The sequence below is a fragment of the Gobio gobio genome (genome assembly GCF_949357685.1).
Source record: "Gobio gobio genome assembly, chromosome: 23".
Taxonomy (NCBI): Eukaryota; Metazoa; Chordata; class Actinopteri; order Cypriniformes; family Gobionidae; genus Gobio; species Gobio gobio.
In genome coordinates, this window is record NC_137119.1 from 40291115 (window position 1) to 40318397 (window position 27283).

Genomic DNA, 27283 nt, shown 5'->3' on the forward strand with positions numbered 1-27283 from the left:
GTGGTACCTGTTACTTTTCTCAGCGCGGGCTTTCAGTGTTTTAGATTAATTCACAGCAATTACAGCAGCAAATAGTCATTTATATGTTATACATGCATCTTTGGAATAATAACATTTAAAAGATTATACTTTGAAGTGTGTAAATCTCTAAATAAGGCCAAAACCATCTCGAAATCTGCCTGAGGCGAATCGGCGAGCTCGGCTTATTGAGCGGCCGCGCGCCCCCTCGAGGAAGAGCAGTTGGTGGCTCAAAGGAAACGGTTATTATTAGTAACATTTGATGCCCAAAATGTAGCCTCAGTAGGCAGTTCACTGTTTAGAGATACAGGCAACAAGTGAGTGGACAGTGAGATCTTAGTGAGACCGGTGTTTTATGCTTTCATCGATGGATTCAGAAGAGACTCAGAGAGAGATCCGAGGAATATCAGACCTGAAACCATGGAGGAGTTCAAAACTTTCGCACTTTGACTGAGGCGATTGGAGTTTGAGAAACTCACCGACCTCTTTGTGTTGAAGGTAAGCGTGTGTTTATCCGACATCCATTCGACCGACCGTGTTTGTTGGTAACAGCAGTGAGGTTGTTGTTGCCAAATCTGAAGCTGGTTTAGTAAATATAGGCGCTTTTGTTTTTGCGAGATTTTTGTTTTGCGCGCTCATGTTCAGCGGTTGTCATGGCGATCAGATGTCGCTTTGCGTTTACAAACTATCACAGTTGCAGACACACACCAACACAAATTCAGTTTCTCTGCGAATAAACCTGTTTTAAAGGAGTTTTTGTGTTTTTATGTCAGTAAAAATGTTTATGTTTGTGTGTCATATCCGTGTATGTATATACATACACAGTTATTTGTTATGTTTTAATATTTTTGTAAAGGTATTTTTTTTATACCGATACAATATATGTATATATTTTAAATCACAAATATCAATTCATTTTCTTGTTACGCCATTTGTCCTGAACAAAATTTTCCATTTCATAAAAGGCTAAAATATGTGCTTTTATTTATTTTATTTTTTTTTACGTAAGGGACTCTCTGTGATGTCATATCACATTTCATTATTTCACATGACATAAGAATGGCTTCCTGTATTTTTACGACATCACACACTGAACATAATTTGGCTGATACGTTTTTCCAATTATGATTAATAATTTTTCAACAGAATTGCTCTGCTGGTTATCTAATTTTTAATATGACATTATATTTTTCAAGATTTTCAAAATCCTCAGATAGTATATACCACTTATTTTGATTGTGAAGACAAAACATTTCAAAGCAGCTTTTAATGTAGAAATTGAAAACATGTTCATCATATTCAAGTCATTTTTTTCCTCTGCCAGTTTATTGTATTTAGATCAAATAACATGCCAAATAAAAAACAAAAAAATCCATTGTCTGTATGAATTGAATAACCTAATTGATCTGGACAATAACATGTGATACGTCATTGACCTGCATGAACAAACAACAGTTCATTGAAGTCAAAAATCATAAAAGATGATGTTCCTATAGCCAAGTAAACATGTTATTATAGGATTAACGTCTTGAGATGGACCATCTCGTTTTCGAGGGGGTCCTGACATACACCAATCACAACATAATAACAGAAAAGTACATCAACAAACAATAATGAAAATATTGCACCACCAAGTTACCAAAATTATACAACTAATCAGAGAATACAATTATAAATGAACATCAAGTGAGTGAGTGTGTGTGTGTGTGTTTGGGTCAGTGGAGAGTGTGAGGAAGTCAGATGGTAAGGTGTGTCCTGCATACAGCAGGGTCAGGAAAAGGATGCTTACACACACACACACACACACACACACACACACACACACACACACACACACACACACACACACACACACACACACACACACACACACACACACACACACACACACACACACACACACACACACACACACACACACACACACACACACACTCTCTATTATATGCCCATAGCATAGTGACTAAAGGAAAGGGCTGCTATTGTTGCCTGTGAGTTTGGATCACAGTGTGTGTGTGTGTGTGTGTGTGTGTGTGTGTGTGTTTGTGAGTGGGAGGCATTGGATTGAGATGCATTTGTCCAGTTCCACAGGAAATGAGCTGATATGAAGTGTGTCATTTCCTCCATTAATTCCATTCAGCTCGTGAATCATTACATGGATGGTGAAGTCGACCCTTTTAATTCTCGCTGACATTCAGAGAAGTGAATCACGGGGAAAGTGAGCGCTGAGGGAGGCAGTGAGGATGAGTTGTCAGGTGCGTGACTCACTGGAATTACATTATCCCCTAAATATCAGCGGAAGGTTAACGTTTGAATGAGAGATTTGTAAAGCATATGATGAGGAGGTTTCAGTCACGCAAAGAGCATCTGTACAAGTCGAGCTGCGACTCTGTTTGAACTTGTAGAGACGCTGGAATACGGCTGTTTTCTGCTTCCTAAGGGCTTACATTACACACACACACACACATACACACACACACAATGATGCAACATCCAGGATGTAAGGATGTTTCCTACAAGAAAAGCATGCATGGTTATACAAATCTGTTTCCTGTACAAAAGATTAATGCGTTTAAATTTAAATCCACTCTGTTTTTGTGTTGAGCGACAGTGGTGGCCAAAAGTGATGTCCGGCCTACGCAAATGGACATTTAATCAGATAATATTAAAAATATTAATCAAATTTTTTACTTTAAATGTTGTTAATAATCTTCTTTTCCTTGTACCTTTGGACATATTTGTCTACGGAATTGATCATACTGAAAAAAATGATTATGGCCCGATTAAATTAAGCATAATTAATTTGTGCTTGTTTAAATAAATTGCATGTGTTTTTGTTTAAATTGAGATCAAATAAATTGATTGCGACCACTTACGATAATTTTTTTTTGTAAATTCAACAAATAATTTTTTTCAGTGCATGTAAGGATGTGTGAATGTTACGATCCCCTGTAAAGGATATTGTTTCTGTGTGCAAGTAATTGTTGTAAAAGGAGATTTGAAGAACATTCAAAATAAAAAAATAAGTCAAACTCAAGTCACACTCAAAAAAATGACTTGAATTTGAATTTACTTAAAAAAAAGCACCGTCAAGTGTTTTTTAATGACAATTTAGTTATATGAACAAAAGAAATTCAAGTAAAGCTGACAAAATGTCTTTGAGTAAATACAAACCATTTGAATTTGTCACTGTTATATAATATTTATATGTGCAGTCTACTCAATAATGTTATGTTAAATTTATTAAAGTTTATTATGTAAGGTGAACACATTTATCAATTTAATTTACCTTATTAAATTAATCATTTGCTCTACAAGTGTAAGTGGAAAACTATTAAACAACAACAAGCACATTTTTTTTTTAAACAAAATGCAAAAATAACTCCTTGGACAAACTCAGTTTAATTGAGGGCAGGACCAATAAATGTGTGTATATGAGTGCCCGCAGCCTAAACACAGGGTAACCACAAAATGACAGAAACTCCTCTAAATGTCCAACATAACTGAACATTTAACACTAACATAAACTAACAACATCTCTCCCTTTCCTGAAAAACACATAACATAACACTTTGACCCCTAAATTTACTCTCCAGTCCCATGCAAAGCATGCTGGGAACTACAGACAATGGTGGAATGTAACAAAGTACAAATACTTTGTTACTTTACTTAAGTAAATTTTTCACGTATCTTTACTTTAAGTAGAATCAATAGTGCATAATTGTGACTTTTACTTCGTTACATTTTGCAGCAATTATTATACTTTATACTCCACTACATTTCTACAACGTTCCGTCACATTTTCGTTACATTTTCTGATTAGTTTCAGGGCTCGACATTAACGCTTGTCGTCTTGTCCAGAATAATATATAATGTAATGAACTGACGGTAGTGCTGTTGACACTCGCGCAGCCTCATGAGGAGAAATGGAAACAAACAGCGTCGCTCACACAGAGAAACTCAGTCACATACTGCAGTAACAATCCAAAACGTGGAGTTTTTATATTTATAACATACCGTAATACAAGTAAAAACATCAAACAGTGCTGTTTTCCTGAATACCATCACGACCGAAAATGTGACACTAATTTCATATGACACTGACTGCTGACAGTTCCATAAACAATTCATTAACATTAAGTCGCTTACATTTTAGATGCAATATTGACTGTTATTGTTCTATTTCAGCAGCAAAAATAGTTCCAAACAAAGATCACAGCAGAACCATAACGCATCTCACAGCAACAGTGTGTGTAACTGAATGATTCAGTGTTTGAATGAATCGGTTGAATCAAAGATTCAATGACCTGTTCATAGGCCCTGTCCCAAATGGCACACTTCATGTGCACTTTCGGTCTTGTGGACTTACAATGGCCGCTGCGTGCACGTGTCCGTTAAGTCCACGAGACCGCAGAGTGGCCCATTTATCATTTTAGGGGACTTCTTCCCGGCAGTCAAAGCGGCATTACGTTGTGAAAGTGCGGATTCAAAGGAAGGCCGTGAGGGTTGATGTGGCGTTCACCCCGGACGCGAATAAATCGCGCTATTCGCGCGAAGTTGGACGCTTGAACATTTTGAGTTTACTCGTTTCATTCGCGCGTGAAATTCACTTCACAACAGACGCGAATTCGCGTAATGGGAGGGGCTTCTGCCAGCCGGCTCGTCTCATTGAGAAATGGCTGAGTTGACACGTCTTTTTTGTTAAAATCTACTGTTAATGTGTAACAAAACGTAGTTTTAAGACTTCTTCAGGCGATAATGTAGTTGTTTAAAGCTCAAATCTGTGGTTTATTTATAAAAAGAGTGCCTATTTGAACATTTTATCTGGCGTTTTCAGAGTTGTGAGCTCCAGTGGATCAGCGGCGCTCAGCGCTCATTAACCCCGGCGAGAGCAGCCTTTCCTGGGCCAGTCCTTCTGACGTCTGCCGCTGGCTCGTATGTCTCTGTGATGTGTCGAGCTATAATTCGTCTTGTAACGGCCGATCTTTGGTCTCATGGATCTATAATTTGTTCCCTGGCAAATCGTTTAGGCTAAGGGCAAAGGGAAGTTTCATTACTTTTTGATTTTTAGGCTATAACTGTACGTTACCGTTGTAGCCAACTAGCACTGACTTTGAATGTTTGACTGAATTGTTTGCTTTATTTCATGTATAGCTTATTATACCTTTTACTTTTACTTTTGTATTATTGATCATACATAAACTTGCATTTAACAAAAAGAGACTGTGTTGTGTTTCATGTAATTTAATGTTATCACAGTGATAATCACACTTGTCTGAACCAGATATTAATATACAGATTTTCTTCTCATTGTTGTCACTACTAGACCAAGCTTCTGATTGGTTTACGTGGCGTGAATATCCGCCAAAGCTCAGATTTTTTAACTTGAGCGATTCGCGCAACACGCGTTCAAAACGCTCAATTCGCGTAATTTGCGCTGCCTCATTCGCGCGAATCGCACCGCAGAATGTCTATTTGTGTCTTTGCATTGACCTAACGTGTAAGCTGAAGCATATCCTATATTTAATAAGATTAGGGAAAAAATGCCCTTTATAAAAGGTAAAATATCATGAATATGCAGATTTAAATACGTCAAAGCTGATTGAACACTGGTGAGAATATTGCTACAGAATAATGATATTTATCTCCTCAGATCACCCTTATAGATAACCAGAATTGTAAGTCAGAATGTAATCTGGGCCACAGATGGTAAGCACAATTACATTAACCCAAAACTAACTTAATTAAAATGCCACAGGCCATACTGGGTTTAAAAATTAAAAAAACAGTACGGTTTTTTTATTAGAATATAGAAAATAAATTGTCGTGCAAGTACTTTTACTTTTAATACTTAAAGTACATTTAAAATCAGGTACTTTTTGCTTAAGTAGGGTTGTCTTTTTGGTACTTCTACTTGTAGTAAATATATCTCTGGTTATTTGTACTTTTACTTAAGTACTGAGATTCAGTTTTTCCTCCACCACTGACTACAGATCCACTGCCCAGTTTGTTTCACTCAGCAATGTTAAGTTGATCGAACAAACGCTTATTAAGTAAAGCTGACAATACAATTTTTTTAGTAGAAGCAACTCAGTAAAGTTCTTGTAGTTACACAAGTTTTTAAGTAATGTGAACAAGGATGATTTGAGTGCAACTAACAACAGTGAAAGTTCATTTTTGTGAGTGCATATCGATTGTGTCGATTGTTTTATTCTTGATAAAAACACACAGACAAATGGCAAATTGTGCCGACATAATTTTTGTCATACAAAGGAATTATGAAAACATGCAAAAACGAATTAATAACTGATTATGTTGTGTAGCCAATGTATGCTTTTTCCTGTTTTTGCTTTTTTATAACCTGTAGCTGTGCCTTTTTTGTCAAATTAATACATCGACTAAGTTTACTGTTTAATGTTTAAAAATTTTTTTTTAATCCTCATATTTTGATGGTTTAATCGAACGTAAAACAACTCCAGACATCCCTTTTGGCCACTACTGTAAATGCTTTTCATATTAGTTTCATATAAAGCAATGCATTGGTATATAATTATGAGACACTATTTATTAATTATACTGTTTGGAACAGCATGTCCAAGGTAAAATATAACAGTTTAGTTCATCTTTTTCTCTATCCATTCTAAACAATAGCCTTCTTGTTTGTCAGTAGAATTGCGTTGTTCAGGTTGAAAACCAGCTAATTGTTTGAACAACATTTAAAGGTGAAGAGGAACAGCTCCAGTGACGTTTGCTTCCTCTTTTCCTGCGTGTGAACATGAATGAGCAGTGTCTTTCTGTCTCTCTCTATCTCTCAGGATGGCTCTGGCGTGATGTTTGCGGGCTGTTATGCTGATGTATTCAGTACGGACACACTGATGGAGTAAGTCTAGCACGTTTTGCATTTAATTAACACTGGCATCAATATTCATCATGTTTAAAAGCCCTAAAGACAGTCCTTGATGTACTGTGCTTTTAGAGAAGCATTAAGACGCCAATAAATCAAGCAATATTTGGCCATGTTATATCCGCATTAGCATTGGCAATAAATGTTGCAACTCTCTTGTCTGTCGGTTTTACAATCTACCAATGCACAATATGCTTTAATGTTAAGTATATTTACTAGTTTACACTAACGTTCAAAAGGTTGGGTTGGTGCCAATTTATGTTGGTTTCAACCCAAGAGCTGGGTAAATATAGGACAGAACACATGTTGGGTTAATTTTACCCAGCAAATTGGGTTGTTTATTTAACCCAGCATAGTTGATTCATTTTTACTATAATACTAGCTTTTTTTTTAACTTCATACATTAATTAATGTCTACGGATTAACTTAAAGGTAGGGGTGAGGTTGTGAATTGCAATCACCCACCGCTCCCCCCTTCCTTTCGAAGCACATAGTGAAGCTACGGTGGCCAACACAGGACAAAAATACCGAGAGAGCAGAGAGTGACTAGCGCTCTGTAGAGAAGTTTGTCCGTTTAGGGCTACTGTAGAAACATGGCGGCACAAAATGGCGACTTCACTGTAAGGGGACCCGCGGTGTGTGTAGATAGAAACGGCTCATTCTACGGTAATAAAAACATAACAGTTCATTGTGTAAGGTCTTTATACTCCACTCAAAACATAGTTATGTATATAATATTGCATTTCTGTCCATAGATCATCATAAATACTACACACTGCACCCCTAAATCCTCTAAATTAAAAAAAAAATACTCCACACAACCACTGGCTTGCATGATAATTCCTTTATTTTCATATTTTACAGTATAGCATTTTATATAGTTTAATACGTATTGCCACAATTTAAGCCCATTTAACAAATATTAGAAGTAAAAATAAAACAGACCATAACGGCGATGGATCTCGTGCAGGAACTTTTCCATCACGTGAAAAGACGTGAAAAGCTTTCCTATAGCTCAAACAGTAGAGAATGGCGCTAACAACGCCAAGGTCATGGGTTCGATTCCCAGGGAAAGCAAGAACTGACAAAATGTAAAATGTATACCTTGAATACAATGTAAGTCGCTTTGGATAAAAGCGTCTGCCAAATGCATAAATGAAAATGAAATGAAAATGAAATGAAGACCAACGAGACACTCGTTTAGGCGCCCCTGTATGTTGCTTTGCATACAATTAAACCATATACAGACCAAAATTGAATTCATTGACAAAATAAAATGTACACAAACCTGTATTTTACAGATGACATGCACCAAATTGATTTGGTGTGTATGATTTTAAATGTTTTTGAAAGAAGTCTCTTTTGCTCACCAAACCTGCATTTGATGCAGTAAATACAGTAAAACTATGAAATATTACTACAATTTAAAAATAAGCGTTTTCTATTGTAATATATTGTAAAATGTAATTTATTCCTGTGATCAAAGCTGAATTTTCAGCACCATTACTCCAGTCATTACTCCTTCAGAAATCATTATTATTAATCATATGCTGATTTAAAGAAAAATTATAATTATCAATGTTGAAAACAATTTTTTTATCCTTTTAATGAACAAAGTTCAAAAGAACAGCATTTATTTAAAACAGAAATCTTTTGTAACATTATGTCTTTACTGTCACTTTCGATCAATTGAATGAATCCTGACTTACTTAAATTTAAATTTTTGGTTTAAAATCAGGCAAAACAGTAAGATGTACAGGATAATATCAGTCATTGTATTGGTTAATTATCAGAACATTATTGCCCATTTGTATCAACCAAAATGTACTCTGCATCAAAAAAAAAACAACATCACTGGCTATCTTTTCTCAGTTTTCTCTAATTTATGTAAATATTCAGACCCTTTACTGAGACGCCAAATTAAGCTCAAATTGATTGACGCAATAATGATGAGCAGTGGTGATATTCATTCTGTTCAACAGGAAGTGCTAATGTCATTTTGCTGAAACGACGCACATACTTCCTGAGGGCATCGCAGTCCCAGACTGACTGTCATCTTAAAGTCATTTTAAAGCGTCACATCTTCTGGCGTCACACTGTGAGGCCGAGTGTTTTTTGTGATGTCAAGCTAGTTAAGGGTGAAAATAGTGTCTTTGGCTCCTCCCACCACTCATTCATCATCTTCCCTCCCACTGCGGCCCATATGTAGATTTATTGAAGGTGGGTGTGGCCAAGAGGCGGAGCCTCTTGTTCATGAGAAACAAGTACATTTTAGAAAAAGTAGGTGAAATAGAGAGAGTTGTCAGACATCCTCATTTGATGTGCAGTTTTATGCATACGGTGTCAAATCAAAGTACGCATTTTTCGGACACAGGGGAGATGTGCCTGGGGCGTCCTGCTTTATTAAATCCACACTGACGTCTCATCTGTGCTGGTTTTGGTTCTGTTAGTGCGTACGTGAGTAGTCCTCAGGGGCACTAGACATGACAAACCACCATCAAAACCATCAGCATCAATGATCTGAGATTTAAAAACACCCTTGACGCTTTCCCGCCCGGTGTGTGCGAGAGAGAGAGAAGACGACACTAGAGGGCAATGTTCTTTCTTCACAGGCTCCAGAATAACATTTGAGTGCTAAGATCTGCAGATGGTGGCACCAGCACCTGATTTAGTAGCGCTGGGGGATGGGGGGGGTTTAATCATAAAGGTAATTTAAACATAAAATGACTATTGTTTTGAATTAGTAAGTGCAGTAACTAATAATATTACGGCCTGGTTTCACAGACACAGATTAAGCCTTTAAGACACTACAGTATATTGCCAAAAGTTTTGGGACGTCTGCCTTTACATACACTTTAATGACATCCCATTCTTAATCTGTAGGGTTTAATATGGAGTTGGCCCACCCTTTGCAGCTCCAGCTCTTCTGGGAATGCTTTCCTCAAGGTTTAGGAGTGTGTTTAGGGTCATTTTTGACCGTTCTTCTAGAAGCGCATTTGTGAGATCAGGCACTGATGTTGGACGAGAGTCTCCGCTCTAATTCATCCCAAAGGTGTTCTATCGGGTTGAGGTCAGGACTCTGTGCAGGCCAGTCAAGTTCCTCCACACCAAACTCCTCATCCATGTCTTTATGGGCCGATGCTTTGTGCACTGGAGCGCAGTCATGTTGGGACAGGAAGGGGCCGTCCCCAAACTGTTCCCACAAAGTTGGGAGCATGAAATTGTCCAAAATGTCTTGGTTTGCTGAAGCAAGAGTTCCTTTCACTGGAACTAAGGGGCCAAGCCCAACCTCGGAAAAACAACCCCACACCATAATCCCCCCTCCACCAAACTTTACACATGGCACAATGCAGTCAGGCAAGTCCCGTTCTCCTGGCAACCGCCAAACCCAGACTCGACCATGGGATTGCCAGACAGAGAAGTGTGATTGGTCACTCCAGAGAACACGTCTCCACTGCTCTAGAGTCCAGTGGCGGCGTGCTTTACCCCACTGCATCCCATGCTTTGCATTGCACTTGGTGATGTAAGGCTTGAATGAGCTGCTCGGCCATGGAAACCCATTCCATGAAGCTCTACACACTGTTCTACACACTGCTCTACACACTGCTCTACACACTGAAAAGCCCCTGAAAGTCCTTGTAAAGTGCTTGAATTTCACTCAAAAGGTTGTACAAACCCTGAAATGAATAATGTTAAAACATTTGACTATTTCTGCCTCAATACCATGGTTACAGTTAGCGTTGCTACATTAAATCCAGGGTGAGTGTTGGTGATTTGTGGATTGAAAAGCCTTCTATAACTTGCTCGTTGATGTTTCTCCTGGTTTCCACGTCAGTGCGATTTGATCTGATATGGTTTATAACTGAGAATTCTGCAGCGATTTCTCACTGGATTTCCCAGCGCTGTGAAGAAACGGTTCCACTTTTGTTTTTTTTGCTGTTTGATGGTTTTCATATGCAACCAAAATGGCAGCTCTTATAGGTGATGTTGACACCAGTGCGACCTCTAAAAAGAATTTACTCACACTGGCAAGAAATAAGGTTGCTGTTTGGATCTTCATCAGTGTCTATCGATGGCTATCTTTGGAATAGCATACAACAGTTGTACTATTATTATTTTTTAGAATGCAGACATTTATTAGTATGTACATTTTTAGTATGCAGAGAATAGCAGGGAAACGGTGCGTTTTTTTGCTATCAGGCCGAATGGTTCTAAGAATGGCAAGGAACGGTTCCAGTTATATTTCCACTTGAGCTTGGTTTAGCATGATTACAAACCGTTCTCAGCACGATGGCTAACCGTTCTAGTAGAATGCGTGTAGTGATTTTGCCACACTCGCGATTGGTCACTTGTGAGTTGCTTGTCTGCCAGTTTATTTGCGCTATTTGAGAGAATCTAGCTTAAGTTAATAATAAAATTAAAAGAAGTATCTGATCATCCTCCTTGAAGACCAATCCACACACCGCAGTGACAGACTTCTCAGGTTTAGTTTGATCAATGTGTTACCCCTGTTGGTGTCTGTCAGAGCTTGTTTTCGCAGATTGAACATGCAGAATCAAAATATAGAATATGTGAGAACTGAGAATATGTGACGTGCTGTAATCCGGGGACTGTCGGCGTTGGTCTGCGTCTGTCGGTGCAGTGTGAATTGGCCTTAAAGCTACACTGTGTAACTTTTTTAGTCTATTCTTAGCTAAAAACACTTAGTTCTTTCAAAAATATATGTGCTCATTAATGTATATTTACTTCTTTCAAGTAATAAAGTATTCTCGTAAGTTTATAATATGCCATTGAAAATACATAAGGTAATGGGATCTAACGGAGGTCGCCATGTTGCCCCTCCATCTTGAAAGTACATTAGCCAAAGAGGGACATACCCGTAAATTCAAGCTTCGCCTTTCGCGTTTTAACCGGTTTTAACACTGTGCGCGTCAACTTGTTCAGACTTGTCTGGTGCATGCGCAGAGAGTTTTCATCTCAGCAGCGTCCAGTAAGAGTTATACGGAGTTTTCCTGGCTTGTTTATTCCTCAAAAGTCTGTTTTTCCTTGTGTGGTATTTCTGTGCGTTAATAACTCCGTAAGTAATAATAGTTATTGTCATTGTGAATGTGTTTCAGAGTGTGTATGTTGATGGAAATATGTATCATGTCTGATCGGCATATTAACACTTGTTATACAGAGCTAAACCTGCGCACACACTTTTGTAATCCGACACCGCTTGTTAGCAGCGGCAGCTCCGCTCCTTTTAATGCAGCTGCATTTAGCGCCTATATATGGTACAATAAGCTCTGGTTTACGGTTACATTATACAAATGTAACTTATAAGTATAGTTATACAGTTCTTAACTGTGTATATTCTGTCATGTCATTATCATGTATATTTACCATCCTAATTTGTTCTCTCACAGAAACCACATTTATGTACATATCCATGCAAACCTGTTTATGCCTTGCAATTGGATGACTGAATAAACATTACTATCATCAAAGTTCACTCTGGATTAGCTGCAGTTCTTTCTAGCCGAATAATTAGGCCAGTTGAGTTCCAACCATCCCACTGCGCACAGAATATCCCACAGGCACCGTGTCGAATGTGGACGAGGTCGAACTGGAAGCCATGTTAATCTTGGACTAAATCAGCCACCGTAGGAGTTAAAACGAAATCGGAATTGAACAGAACAGAAACTAAAATTCACTGGATGGTCATATACAGGTTCACCACTAGATGGGGGAAAATATCACACAGTTTAGCTTTAACCATTTTATATGCAATTCAAATACCTAAATCTTAAATTTATTTTTTGGAGTGTATTTTACATTCCAATACTCAAGTGCTTCATTTTGAACCGCTATTTATATCATTTTTATGAGGTTAAGGGCTAGATTTACTAACAGCTTGCTCCAGCGCAAACCCTCTTTTGGCATTAAAAACACGACTGTCAGGATTTACTAAAGACACGCAGTGAAACATTAGCGCTGAAAAGGCGTGGACTGGGTTATTTTTGCGGCTGATATTATAATTAATTTGTTACATTTATATAGCGCTTTTCTAGGCACTCAAATCGCTATACATAGAAGGGGGGGATCTCCTCAACCACCACCAATGTGATTATGTGAAGCATTCACCTGGATGATGCGACGGCAGCCATATTGTGCCAGTACACACACCAGCTGATTGGTGGAGAGGAGACAGAGTGATGAAGCCAATCATATATATATATATGGGGATAATTATGAGGCCATGATGGACAAGGGCCAATGAGCAAATTTGGCCAGGATGCCGGGGTTACACCCCTACTCTTTATCGGAGGAAATCCTGGGATTTTTTAATGACCATAGAGAGTCAGGACCTCGGTTTAACGTCTCATCTGAAGGACGGTGCTCTTTGACAGTATAGTGTCCCCATCACTATACTGGGGTGTTATGACCCACACAGACCACAGGGTGAGCGCCCCCTGCTGGCCTCACTAACACCTCTACCAGCAGCAACCTAGTTTTCCCAGTTGGTCTCCCATCCAGGTAATGACCAGGCTCAGCCCTGCTTAACTTCAGTGGGAAACCAGTCTTGGGATACAGGGTGAAATGGCTGTTGGGTGATATCTTATTGCATATGCATTTGTATGAATTTCCCTTTCAGACGCAAAGTTTATGGATGGAGAGTATTTCAATGAATCATTCAAGGTGATTTACTGTAAGGTTTGCGCTAGTCAATTTACTGGGGTTTGCGGCATTACTTTAAAAAAGCGTGTCTTAAACCAGACGCTAATTTGCGCAGCTCTTGGTAGATTGCGTTGGCCATTATGGAAATGATCCTCTGCGTCTGTGTTTTTTTCATTTGCGCATCTTCAGTAAATCATGTGCAGAACTTTCCACTCCCATCTGCGCTTTTTTGGAATTGTGCTCTAATGCTAATTTGCCATGTTTTGTAAATCTGGCCCTTAGTATTCTAAAAATAGTGGATAACATTACCTAAACATTCACCAGATCTCTTATTGGTTGGACAAACACACACCCTCACCAAACAGTGTTGCTGTATCATGCTGTGGTGTATTTCCCGTACGACGTAAATCGTTGCTTAACTACCACAGCACGACGAATCATTGAAGAAATCAACTAGCTACTCACGACTGTTTCCCGAAACTGCACGCAGGTGATGGAGAATGAATGAATCTGTTTTAGATCGAATTAATGCTTGATTGCTTGCTCTGTTATTTTGCTTTATTTCCAGATTCAATCATAGGCTCGTTCTTACGTACTAAAGCACACGCGCACTCTTCAAAAATGGCGCTTTAAATCTCTTGACAAACTAAACTACGTAAATGACATTTGTATATATCAGAAATAAAATATATAGATTGTACTGAATGTCAGCTTGCTTATTTTGCTTATGATTTATTAAGCCCACATGTCATGCAAACAAGAAACTCTGCTTCTAGCCACAGGTCGAGAGCTGTCGTTCTATCCACACAACATTGTGATGCTGTTTGTGGATGTTCATTGGAATATGGTTTCAGGAAACACCGTCTCATTGAACTAGGTTGATGACAACGGAACTTGTGACCATAGTTGGCTAACGATGCTTTCGGGAAATGCACCCCAGGTCGTGATGCTCAAACAAGCATGAGTGTCATATGAAATATCATTTTCATTATGCGCAGGGTTGAATGTTTGATGTAAGAGAGTCAGGAAACAGAGCAATGTACAAAATATGACTTATCACAGCTGTGACCTGAAGCTGTATTGATTGGAGAAGTCAGGTTATGACACATACATGCTATTTTTAATGTTTTTCCCAAAGGCAGCGGATATCACGATCATCATCTCCATTGTTGTTTCCAGCATGGGTTTTTTCAACCCTAGATGTATGGTATGCTCAGAGCTGTGATCTTCACATATCACTATTTTGTGCACTAATGCACACTGGAAAGCATGAATACAAATCTTCACTAAACCCACCAAATATTCACAATATTGTGAAATATTTTTACTAAAATATTTTCTGTCATCACCCATTTTCATGCAGTAAAAAAAAGACGATTTTTTTCAAGTCATATGTTGGAAGTGAAATGAGGGTGAGTAAATAATGACACAATTTTTATCTTATTTTTGGTTATCACATTAAAAATAACATTTAAATTGAATAATATTTTGAGCTTTGAAGTGCTGGAAAAAGCATGAAGCACTTGAAAGTCCTTGAAAAGTGCTTGAATTTTCATTTCAAAAGGTTGTACCAACCTTGAAATGATTAATGTAAAAACATATGTCTCTTTCTGCCACAATACCATGGTTACAGTTAGCGTTGCTACATTAAATCCAGGGTGAGTGTTGGTGATTTGTGCACTGAAAAGACTTCTTTAACTTGTTTGTTAATGGCACAATGTTTCTCCTGGTTTCCACGTCCGCGCTGTTTGATCTGATATGGTTTATAACGCAATGAATTCACACTAGATCTCCCAGCGCTGATGAAGTAGCGCCGTCTCATGAAGGTGGGAACCGGAAAACGTCTCAAACCCTTTAATAATAAAATAAACAAACCGAAAGTCACATAAACAAAACATAAGGTGGCCTGGTCCTCTCTCGTCCTTCACTGTCGTCGCTTCACCTTTTGCTGCTTGCCAAACTCCGTTTGTCCCAAAGCCTGCTTGCCGTAGTTGATCTACTTGTATGTTTTTGGGGATTTTCTGTACTTGCCAATAAATAATCGCAATCCATGATGTCTGAATGAATAAATGGCGTCCGCTCTTGTCCACGGATGTTGCCATGGTTTCTACAAGCAGAAAACGAGGATAGCGTCATTGTTAGGTGACTGACAAGGGACGAGCCATTATTTAAAATGGGAATTTACAAATCCTTGGGAACTTTTGGGTACACAACTGCATGAACTATATCACACTGCTCAAGTCGTTTTTAGATTATTATTTGTTAACAAAAATCATACATATTGTGCATTTAAAAAACAATGAAACCACACAGACATAGGGCCCTATCATACACCCGGCGCAATGCAAGTGTGTTTTGCTAGTTTTAGCCAGACGCAGTTATCATTTTCACATCCAGCTCTAAGTTGTTTAAATAGCAAATGTACTCGCACCCATCTGGTCTGATAACCAGGTGTGTTCAGACGCATTGTTGGCACGTCGCAATTTTAAGAAATTGAAAATGACTGCACCATTGACCAACAAAACCTGGTCTTAAAGGCGGCATGATATCAAATTTTACAATTCGTATTTTTATATTAATATTGTAGTGTTTACTATAACTGATTTATCTGTGCACTTCATTATTTTTAAAAAATTCATTTACCCTTATAATCTTTAATCAAATATGTTAACTTTCCCTCCCCCATCGAAACGACTTCTCTTCTCTCCAGGTCATGTGCTATGGCGCGAGGGCGGGGTTATCGCCCCGTCTCGTTTCTGCACCTCCTCTCAGAAACATGTCACTGATCGTGGTTAGGTGCATTTTTCTCGGTATACACAATACCTTCTTCAAGAAGGACTTGACGCAAAAAGAGAGAAATATATGAGAAAAAAGCTTTTTTTAATGTAAAAATTACTCAATATAGTCGGACGAACAGCTTATCGTGACGACTCGCACTGAGGAATGCAGCGTGTGAGCGCGCTTACGGCGCGCCCCCTTATAAGGGAGAGCTGAGAAAAAAGCTTTACAGAAATAAAGCCATAAACGGCTTAAAATAAGTAAAATCTGTAGCATAAACAAGCGAAAAATGTGGAAATATGCTCAGTAACATTATGTAGAAAAGATTTAGAGAGAAAATACATTTATTTAAGAGATAGATCGAGTTTTTCTCTACAACTGAGTGCAAACTTCAAATCTGCCTCCATTTTGTTAGCAACGCCAAACTTCCAACGATCCAATCAATTCACGAAGGACGAAATCAAGCCTCGCCCTACATTTTTTCTAATTTCAGAAGCCGTTTCACTCGGATATACGTCACAATAAGGAGAAAAAGACGATCTCAACTTCCGTTTCATACCGACTTTAAAGGGATAGTTCACCCAAAAATTAAAATTAGCCCATAATTTACTCACCCTCAAGTCATCCTAGGTGTATATGACATTCTTCTTTCAGACGGATAAAATCTGAGTTATATTACAGAAGTCCAGGCTAATCCAAGCATTAGAATTGGATTCATAGTTGCTCTGTTTTTGAAGTCCATAAAAACTGCATCTGTCCGTCAAATAACTGCTCCACGCAGCTTTGGGGTGTTAATAAAGGCCTTCTGAAGCTAATTGATGCGCTTGTGTAAGAAAAATATCCATATTTAAAACTTTATCATGTAAACTTTCGGCCAACTGCCTTCCCTGTTCAATTTATGGAATTGTTGAAAGTTCCCCTGCGGATCGAAAGACTAACGCGACCAGGTCCGCTCGTCACGTACGCATCTTGAGTTTCACTTTCAACATTCAACACTTTTCCATGGAAGGCGGTCGGTCGAAAGTTTACTTGATAAAGTTTTAAATATGAATATTTTTCTTACACAAACGCGTCGATTTGCTTCAGAAGGCCTTTATTAACACCCCAGAGCCGCGTGGAGCAGTTATATGATGGGCAGATGCACTTTTTATAGACTTCAAACTTCAACAGAGCAACTATGTATCAAATTCTAATGCTTGGATTAGCCTGGACTTCTGTAATATAGCTCAGATTTTATTCGTCTGAAAGAAGAATGTCACATACACCTAGGATGACTTGAGGGTGAGTAAATTATGAGCTAATTTAAATTTTTGGGTGAACTATCGCTTTAAGACAATAGCGCAGTGTTTTTTGTGTAAAGGGCGTGATAGTAATATGCACTTATAGGCGGGTGCACAACGCACGTACACTCTGATTATTACACACACAGGGATGCGCAGCAGCACACACACATTTTTAAATATTAAAAATAAAAGGATTCCTCTCTGTAGAAGCGTTCAGTCTTTCCGCTCGCAAATTCGGCCACGTAAATAGCAAATCCGCCATGATGCAAGTGCAACGGGCTTTTAAAGGGAATGGGAAATGAGGTTCTGATTGGTTTATTGCACGTTATGCTCAAAACACCCCCATGACTCATTAAAAGACTATAGGGACAATCCTTTTAGACCATGCGTTGTGCACGCCGACCGATTTTCCGTCGTTAAACTATAGCAAAAGTGGATTCGGACACGCCCTAAGAGCACTTTAAGACCCTTTAAGTCCAAAATGCTTTGCTTTAAGAAACGAGAGATGTGGGTGTGTTTGATTGCGTTTGTTTTGATAGTTGATGGTTGATTTCGCTCCCTTGATTAACTTGACCTGTGTTGTACACTGTTACATCCATCCCCACCATGTTCAGCTTCCAACAGGAGAGAAAAACTGCAGACGGCAGCAGAAGCAGGATGCGGCAGGGAGGGAAAAAGGCTTGGACGAAGTTACATGCTAGGACACAATTTATTCTCACGAGAGCAGCGGACACAGTCCTGTAAATCTGCCATCAATGTGCAATATATATGCGGAGAGCATTTAGAGCATTTAGAAGCTTTATTGCCATTGCAGTACAACGAAATTATAATGCCCATCTGATCAGTGAGAACACAAACACACATAGCAAAAGACAATGAAAACCATAAAATTTTAAGTTAAATAAATAACACTAAGTGAATAATCATCTATAAAAGTAATCACATAACATGTTAAAAGATATATTGGTGTATTACACCTTAAAAAATATTGCATGTTAAGAATAAAATAGACAATATTAATTTTTGTCCCCGTTCAGAGTCCTTATGGCCTCCTAGCTGCGCTCAGTTTTGCTTGCAGCAGGCAAAAATGTGCCGGTCTGATGGCATTACCTTTTTTAAAAATGTATTTTGTATTTTCTTGATCAATTCAGTTTCAACATCGGGAAAAAGGAAAACAGTGAATGTAGTGGAGCAAACAAAAGACAAGCATTTCTCTCCCATTCTCTGCCGGTATTGATTTTGTGAACTCCACTCTCCGAAGTGCAGCACAAGCTGCTGTCTTTATCAAAGAATGATTCACACACAACAAAATGGTTATGCGTCGTTCTGAATGCAGAACAGTTGGCAAAATCAGTCTAGCCAGTGTTTCTTTTTCATTTTTTGTCATTCATTTTTTTTTCCCCATCCTCTGCTCTAGATCATATTCATTCTTTCAGAGCGCTCGGCACACATTTGAGAGGGTGTGTGTGAGAGAGAGAGAGAGAGAGAGAGAGAGAGGGAGGGAGGCTGAGAGGGAGAGATGCAGGATGCTGATGATGTTGCCGCAGCACTGATGATTCTCCGGAGAGAATGCTGAAAGACACACTAAACTCACACGCGCCTGTCTCCTCCAGGGAGAGACTCCGCGCCCGCCGCGCTGCTTTTAAAGGAAGTTGCTATTTTCAGTGTGAGAGCGAGCGAGCGAGGCTCAGACAGGCACGCAACTGCTGCTGCTCCACATTCGCCGATGTTTATAGGGGAATTGTGGGGATGTGAGAGGAGAGGAGAATGAGTGAATGAACATGATACTCAAGTAAACAACAGCTCGTGGAAGAACATCAGAGCGCGGACGCACACGCATGCAATGGACAAAATGGCAAGTTTCGGGAAACTTACGGATTACTTTAATCGTCGGCGTTCCAGAGATGAGCTCATGGCTCGGAGGGACGCCCGTCGCAGCGGCAGTTACTGTTGCACGGTAGCCGAGGCCAGGTACTCCAGAAACGGCGGGATTTGAGAGTGTGCATTCTAGGAATTTCATGTGTGTGTGTGTGTGTGTGTGTCCTGCATGAGATTTCCAGACACGGCTGTTAATATTCTAATAATGCTGACATATGAATTTCTTGTGGCATTACCTCAAAATGACATGAGCAAATTGATAAATCACCTGTAAATGTGGTGGATAAAATCTTGATGCCTTTAATGACGGTTTTGTATATTTTGGCTAACGCTACTTGATGTGTTTATAGTGGTTCCTGGAGGGTTCGAGTGCGGTCAGTTCACCTGGACGTCTGGTCAGTGGGTGGACAGAACAGGGCGGGTTGAGAGAAATGTGCAGCCAATGAAATAAGAGAATTTAGAGCAGACGGGGAACTGTGATTGGCAGGGATCGAACTGAATCATCGGGATGTTTTAGTCATGAACCTTTGGAAAGGTGTAGATGCTCATACATCAAATTTCTGAATGCAGTCTAGTGTCTTCGTCTATTGCTCAGGTGTTTGTCTTGTCATAGCTCAGGTTATGTTGCATTTGAGCTGCATCTGATTTTATTCTAGAATAAAAAAATGAGTCAGTAAAGGAAGAGTATGTGCAGCAGCTCAGATCATTTCTGTGTCTTGGCAAAGCTGAGCACAGTTTGAGACATTGTTGATCTCTTCTGAAACTCAAGAAGAGACGCATGAGATTGCCAGGGTCTTTTTCTCTGGGGAAACATGTGAGGAGGAGGAGACGTAGAGGGATGAGCATTCGGTCATCAGATATAATGATTTTCGTTCTATTTTTAAACACAAAAGGAGACGTTTTGGATGTACTAATCACTTCTTGTTCTATCGAATGAAAGCATATATGGGGCTGGGAAGACTCAGTTTTATTTATACTATTATACTATTTACTTTTATATATTTTCAGTTACTAGTTTTCTTATATGCCTTTGTTTTTGTTATTAGTTTTTGTATATTTCTGTTTAGCTTTATTTTTATTTAGGTTTTAGCTTAAACTTATTTATTACATTATTACGTTTTTTTATATAATATTTTTATTTGATTTTATTTTAGCTTTATTTCAGTTAACAAACAATTTTTTATACTTTTAGTTGACAATAACAACATGTTTCAATTCAAAGTTGCAAATTGGACTTATGCACAAAATTGGAATGAATATTGCGTAAAAAACAATTGTGAATGAAGCAGTGTTTCCATCCCATGTGTTCAAGAGAACAAAACTGTCACTTCCTGGTAAATTGACACAAAATATCTGTAATAAAAATGGAAGTTGCTGCAATCTGGCTCTTTTTTAAAAAAATGTCTTGCGTGCAAACGAAACGCAATAAACGTTCAGATTTCTGGTGTTTGGGATCGCAATCATGCAAGATGCATCTGAGAGGGAATTAAACCAAATCATTCGAATGACTGACTTTGGCTCAGGCGTTTCAGAAAGACCAAACCAACATTTGAGATGCTGTGATGTGATTGGATAACATAACTGGACTAATCAGCTGACCAGTCACATCCTCTGTTGAGGCAAAGTCACGCGAGTTTTTTGTTGCACATCGAGGGATTTAATCGGTAAATGGGTTTTCATGTCTTATCGGATAAAAAATGTATCCGCCTCGATTGAGAGCATAAGTTCTTTATGCGCATTATTAGAAATCATGTGCATTTTTCCGTTTCCATCCTGTGTTTTTTGCAGGTAACACTTCACAATAAGGTTTCTTTATTACTTCACATGAACGAAGAATGAACAATACTTCTACAGCATTTATTAATCGTAGTTAATGCTAATTTCAACATTTACTAATACATTATTAAAATCAAAAGTATAACATTAATTAATGCACAGTGAACTAACATGAACATACAATGAATACAAATGTATTTTTATTAACTATAACATTAACAAAGATTAATAAATACTGTAACAAATGGATCATTGTTAGCTAAATACAATATAAATGTTAGTTAATACATGAATGAGACCTTATTGTAAAGTGTTTTATGTGCATAAAAATAGGTGGATGGAAACAGCTCTATTATTTTAAAGTCTGTACTTCTATAATAACATATTCTGAGTAAAACATGGTATTAAATTGTAGGTCAGGGTTTGTTTTTATCCACTGAACTGAATCATGAAAACCAGAATGAAGCCAGGTGTTTGCTGCGGTTCATGTCAGAGGCAGAGCAAGTTTTGATAAAAGATTACGAAGACAAATATTTTTTAATTTGCAATAGCATTGATGAATCACATGACCAGCAGCATGTATTAAAGTATAAAGAAGTTCATGTTGTTCTGCTCTAGTTCTTAAATTAGTTTTATTGCAGGCCTCCTAATCTCATTAGTGAATATTAATAAACCAAATTCTCTATATTACCCCTACATTTTATTTGTCAACAATATTATCTTTATACATTTTAGGTCATAATTGGTCATAATTATAGGGGGTTAATAGTTATATTTTGCTTTGCCATTGCTTTATAAAATAAATAGTTGAACTAATAATGGGAAAACCATGTGAAGCCTTTAATATTTGCTCAATAGTGTAAGTATATTTATTGGCATAGACCTCAATCAAATGCTCCGCAGCTGCTCTTCACATCTGCGCTTTAGCTTTCCATCTTTTCTCTGTTTCTCTAGTTTTTTCGACGTTGACTTTATAAAATCCAGAACATCTTTTTGCGCTGTTGCTTTGATTTTCTTCAGTGTTTTGGATCGTAATGGCGTTGCATAACCCAGCGCCTGTTCAGATCACAGACAGACGCCGTCACATTCTGCTGTAGAATTTCCTGAAGCCGCTTGGAATTCACTGGTCCGTCGTTGCCAGACATTCACACATGAATGCGGCCAAATCTCCACACGCTGTTACACTCCATCCTGCATGCTTGAAGAGTAATGTTTTGGATTAGGTGGCTTTAACTACTATGTACTAACATTTAAATTAATCATTTGATACAATGCACTTATTGTGTACATGCATGTTTTTGCATTGTACTTACATTTGAAAAATTCCCTGCATGTAATTACATCTGTAATTATTAAACTTATAATTACACTGTTGACACTTCCCTTACACCTAACCCTAGCCTTAAACTTACCCATACCACCACACCTGTCCCTAACCCTAGCCTTAAACTTACCCATACCACCACACCTGCCCCTAACTTTACCCTTAAACTTACCGATACCAACACACCTGTCTCTAACTTTACCCTTAAACTTACCCACACCACCACACCTGTCCCTAACTTTACCCTTAAACTTACCGATACCAACACACCTGTCTCTAACTTTACCCTTAAACTTACCGATACCAACACACCTGTCCCTAACTTTACCCTTAAACTTACCCATACCACCACACCTGTCTCTAACTTTACCCTAAACTTACCCACACCACCACACCTGTCCCTAACTTTACCCTTAAACTTACCCACACCACCACACCTGTCCCTAACTTTACCCTTAAACTTACCCACACCACCACACCTGTCCCTAACCCTACCCTTAAACTTACCCATCCCACCACACCTGTCCCTAACTTTACCCTTAAACTTACCCATACCACCACACCTGTCCCTAACCATACCCTTAAACTTACCCATCCCACCACACATGTCCCTAACTTTACCCTTAAACTTACCCACATCACCACACCTGTCCCTAACCCTACCCTTAAACTTACCCACACCACCACACCTGTCCCTAACTTTACCCTTAAACTTACCCACACCACCACACCTGTCTCTAACTTTACCCTTAAACTTACCCACACCACCACTCCTGTCCCTAACTTTACCTTTAAACTTACCCACACCACCACACCTGTCCCTAACTTTACCTTTAAACTTACCCACACCACCACACCTGTCCCTAACTTTACCCTTAAACTTACCCATACCACCACACCTGTCCCTAACCCTACCCTTAAACTTACCCATCCCACCACACCTGTCCCTAACTTAACCCTTAAACTTACCCATACCACCACACATGTCCCTAACCTTACCCTTAAACTTACCCACACCACCACACCTGTCCCTAACTTTATCCTTAAACTTACCCACACCACCACACCTGTCCCTAACTTTACCCTTAAACTTACCCACACCACCACACCTGTCCCTAATCTTACCCTTAAACTTACCCAACCCACCACACATGTCCCTAACCCTACCCTTAAACTTACCCATACCACCACACCTGTCCCTAACTTTACCCTTAAACTTACCCACACCACCACACCTGTCCCTAACTTTACCCTTAATCTGACCCACACCACCACACATGTCCCTAACTTTACCCTTAAACTTACCCATACCACCACACCTGTCCCTAACTTTACACTTAAACTTACCCACACCACCACACCTGTCTCTAACTTTACCCTTAAACTCACCCATACCACCACACCTGTCCCTAACTTTACCCTTAAACTTACCCATCCCACCACACCTGTCACTAACTTTACCCTTAAACTTACCCACACCACCACACCTGTCCCTAACTTTACCCTTAAACTTACCCACATCACCACACCTGTCCCTAACTTTACCCTTAAACTTACCCATACCACCACACCTGTCCCTAACCCTACCCTTAAACTTACCCATCCCACCACACCTGTCCCTAACCCTACCCTTAAACTTACCCATCCCACCACACCTGTCCCTAACCCTACCCTTAAACTTACCCATACCACCACACCTGTCCCTAACTTTACCCTTAAACTTACCCATACCACCACACCTGTCCCTAACTTTACCCTTAAACTTACCCATCCCACCACACCTGTCCCTAACCCTACCCTTAAACTTACCCATACCGCCACACATGTCCCTAACCCTACCCTTAAACTTACCCATACCACCACACATGTCCCTAACCCTACCCTTAAACTTACCTATACCACCACACCTGTCCCTAACTTTACCCTTAAACTTACCCATACCACCACACCTGTCCCTAACTTTACCCTTAAACTTACCCATACCACCACACCTGTCCCTAACTTTACCCTTAAACTTACCCATACCACCACACCTGTCCCTAACTTTACCCTTAAACTTACCCATACCACCACACCTGTCCCTAACCCTACCCTTAAACTTACCCACATCACCACACCTGTCCCTAACTTTACCCTTAAACTTACCCACATCACCACACCTGTCCCTAACTTTACCCTTAAACTTACCCATGCCACCACACCTGTCCCTAACCCTACCCTTAAACTTACCCATCCCACCACACCTGTCCCTAACCCTACCCTTAAACTTACCCATACCACCACACCTGTCCCTAACTTTACCCTTAAACTTACCCATACCACCACACCTGTCCCTAACTTTACCCTTAAACTTACCCATACCACCACACCTGTCCCTAACTTTACCCTTAAACTTACCCATACCACCACACCTGTCCCTAACTTTACCCTTAAACTTACCCATCCCACCACACCTGTCCCTAACCCTACCCTTAAACTCACCCACATCACCACACCTGTCCCTAACTTTACCCTTAAACTTACCCACATCACCACACCTGTCCCTAACTTTACCCTTAAACTTACCCATGCCACCACACCTGTCCCTAACCCTACCCTTAAACTTACCCATCCCACCACACCTGTCCCTAACCCTACCCTTAAACTTACCCATACCACCACACCTGTCCCTAACTTTACCCTTAAACTTACCCATACCACCACACCTGTCCCTAACTTTACCCTTAAACTTACCCATACCACCACACCTGTCCCTAACTTTACCCTTAAACTTACCCATACCACCACACCTGTCTCTAACTTTACCCTTAAACTTACCCATACCACCACACCTGTCCCTAACTTTACCCTTAAACTCACCCATACCACCACACCTGTCCCTAACTTTACCCTTAAACTTACCCATACCACCACACCTGTCTCTAACTTTACCCTTAAACTTACCCATACCACCACACCTGTCCCTAACTTTACCCCTAAACTTACCCACACCACCAACTTACCCATACAACCATACAAAATATCAGAGATAAGATTTTCAAATACACAACCACTCATATGCACAGTGTAAAACATTTTACAATGCAGAACATTGATTGTTCTTTTTTTATTTCAGAAAATCATGTATTTTAAAGAAAGGGCTGTGATTGATTATTGATCTGTTGCTTATGATTGTTTGTTTGTGTTTCAGGTCGTTGGAGCGACGGCTGCAAAGGCCTGTATTGGCCAAATCCAGAACATTACCCAGCATCCCCCAGTCTCCTGCTGCCGTCCGTGTGCAGCAGTCTGAGAACGTTTGTGAACGACAACACCGCCCACGTGTTCCTTCCAGCCCTGGTGGTCTTGAAGCATGTACGCTGCCCCCTGCAGGTATTGCATGTGTGTTTGTGTTTATTTATGTTGATTTGAATTTCGCACACATATAATCAAAACATATTTTATTGAACTCTCGGTTTTGATGATTCTGCTGTGAACTAGATGAAAAGCAGTTCTGTAGGGTGACTGACAACCAAAAATAAACCCTCCCATTCGTGGGTGAATCTCATGAAAACATGTCCAGCTCACATTTCACACCGAAATCAAAAGGAGAATATAGAAATGATATATATTTATATAGCCAGCAGCCTAATAAAACATTTGCCGTGATGTCTGTCATTAATGTTAAACAAAGAACAAAGGTAACAGAGAAAATATTAGCATTAATAAGGAGGGATTAATCTATATTCAATTTATTACTTATGCAGTGCAGGCTGTTTAATAACTTTATCTAATATCTGTATATTTCCAACCTGTTAGACAGGAAGGCCACAAGTAAATATGACATTTATTATAATGGGTTTAAGTGAAGATTGTTTTAAATTCACTTAAATTAAAAGCCGTTATGTTTTTAAAGGCTAATAGATGTTGAAATTGATATAGCTTTCAATTATACTGTAATGTTGAATGTCTATAATTAATGTTTAAAGGTCCCGTTCTTCGTGTTTTTTTGAAGCTTTGATTGTGTTTACAGTGTGCAATATAACATGTGTTCATGTTTCGCGTGTAAAAAAAAAATGTATTTTTAACACAATTTACTTATCTGTACACCGCTGTTTTCACTGTCCTACAAACGACTGAACACTTCCTTTATTCTATGAAGTCCCTCCTTCAGAAACACGTAACGAGTTCTGATTGTGTCAGCGGTTCCCGTGTTGCGATTTGACAGCAGCTTAGCGAACGTAGCACGGTCCTGTGTTGTGATTCGACAGCAGCTTAGCGCACGTGGAAAGGTCACGCCTCTTAACGGGAGATATATACGCGCTTAATAATCTCTACAGCGTCCCTGGGAAAGCCAAACAAAGGTGATTTGACTCCGGGATGAAAATAACAGCGTCTCGACGACATGGCGACAAACACACTGAAACGCAGCACTTCCTTTTCTCCACGCGACGTCCTCTTCTTCTCCACGTGGGACAGCAACAAGACCACGCCCCCTTTTTTCGCGTATTCTTGTGGCCGGAGGTTAGTCTGTTCTACTGCTCTACTGACGTAATTAAAGCAGGAAATACCAGGATGTAGTCCTAACCAGCCGTTCGCTGTAGGCTTTGAAAGGGAACTTCTGTTAAATAAAATATCTCGCTTGGCATTGAACTTTGAGCTTTATCATTTTACAGGTATTATTTA

The 27283-nt window shown here is 39.3% G+C and overlaps 1 protein-coding gene across 1 annotated transcript in view; it reads left to right on the forward strand.

Moving 5' to 3' along the window:
• Nucleotides 1-279: 279 nt before the first annotated feature.
• Nucleotides 280-27283, forward strand: part of ankfn1b (ankyrin repeat and fibronectin type III domain containing 1b) — a gene marked incomplete at its 3' end in the record, with an annotated part of 147862 nt that continues 120858 nt past the window's right edge. Inside the window, exons 1-3 of the mRNA XM_079806844.1 lie at nt 280-516; nt 6834-6898; nt 25812-25990. Coding sequence (XP_079662970.1) covers nt 6849-6898; nt 25812-25990 — 229 coding nt within the window. The 5' untranslated portion in view covers nt 280-516; nt 6834-6848. The remainder of the gene's footprint in view (nt 517-6833; nt 6899-25811; nt 25991-27283) is intronic.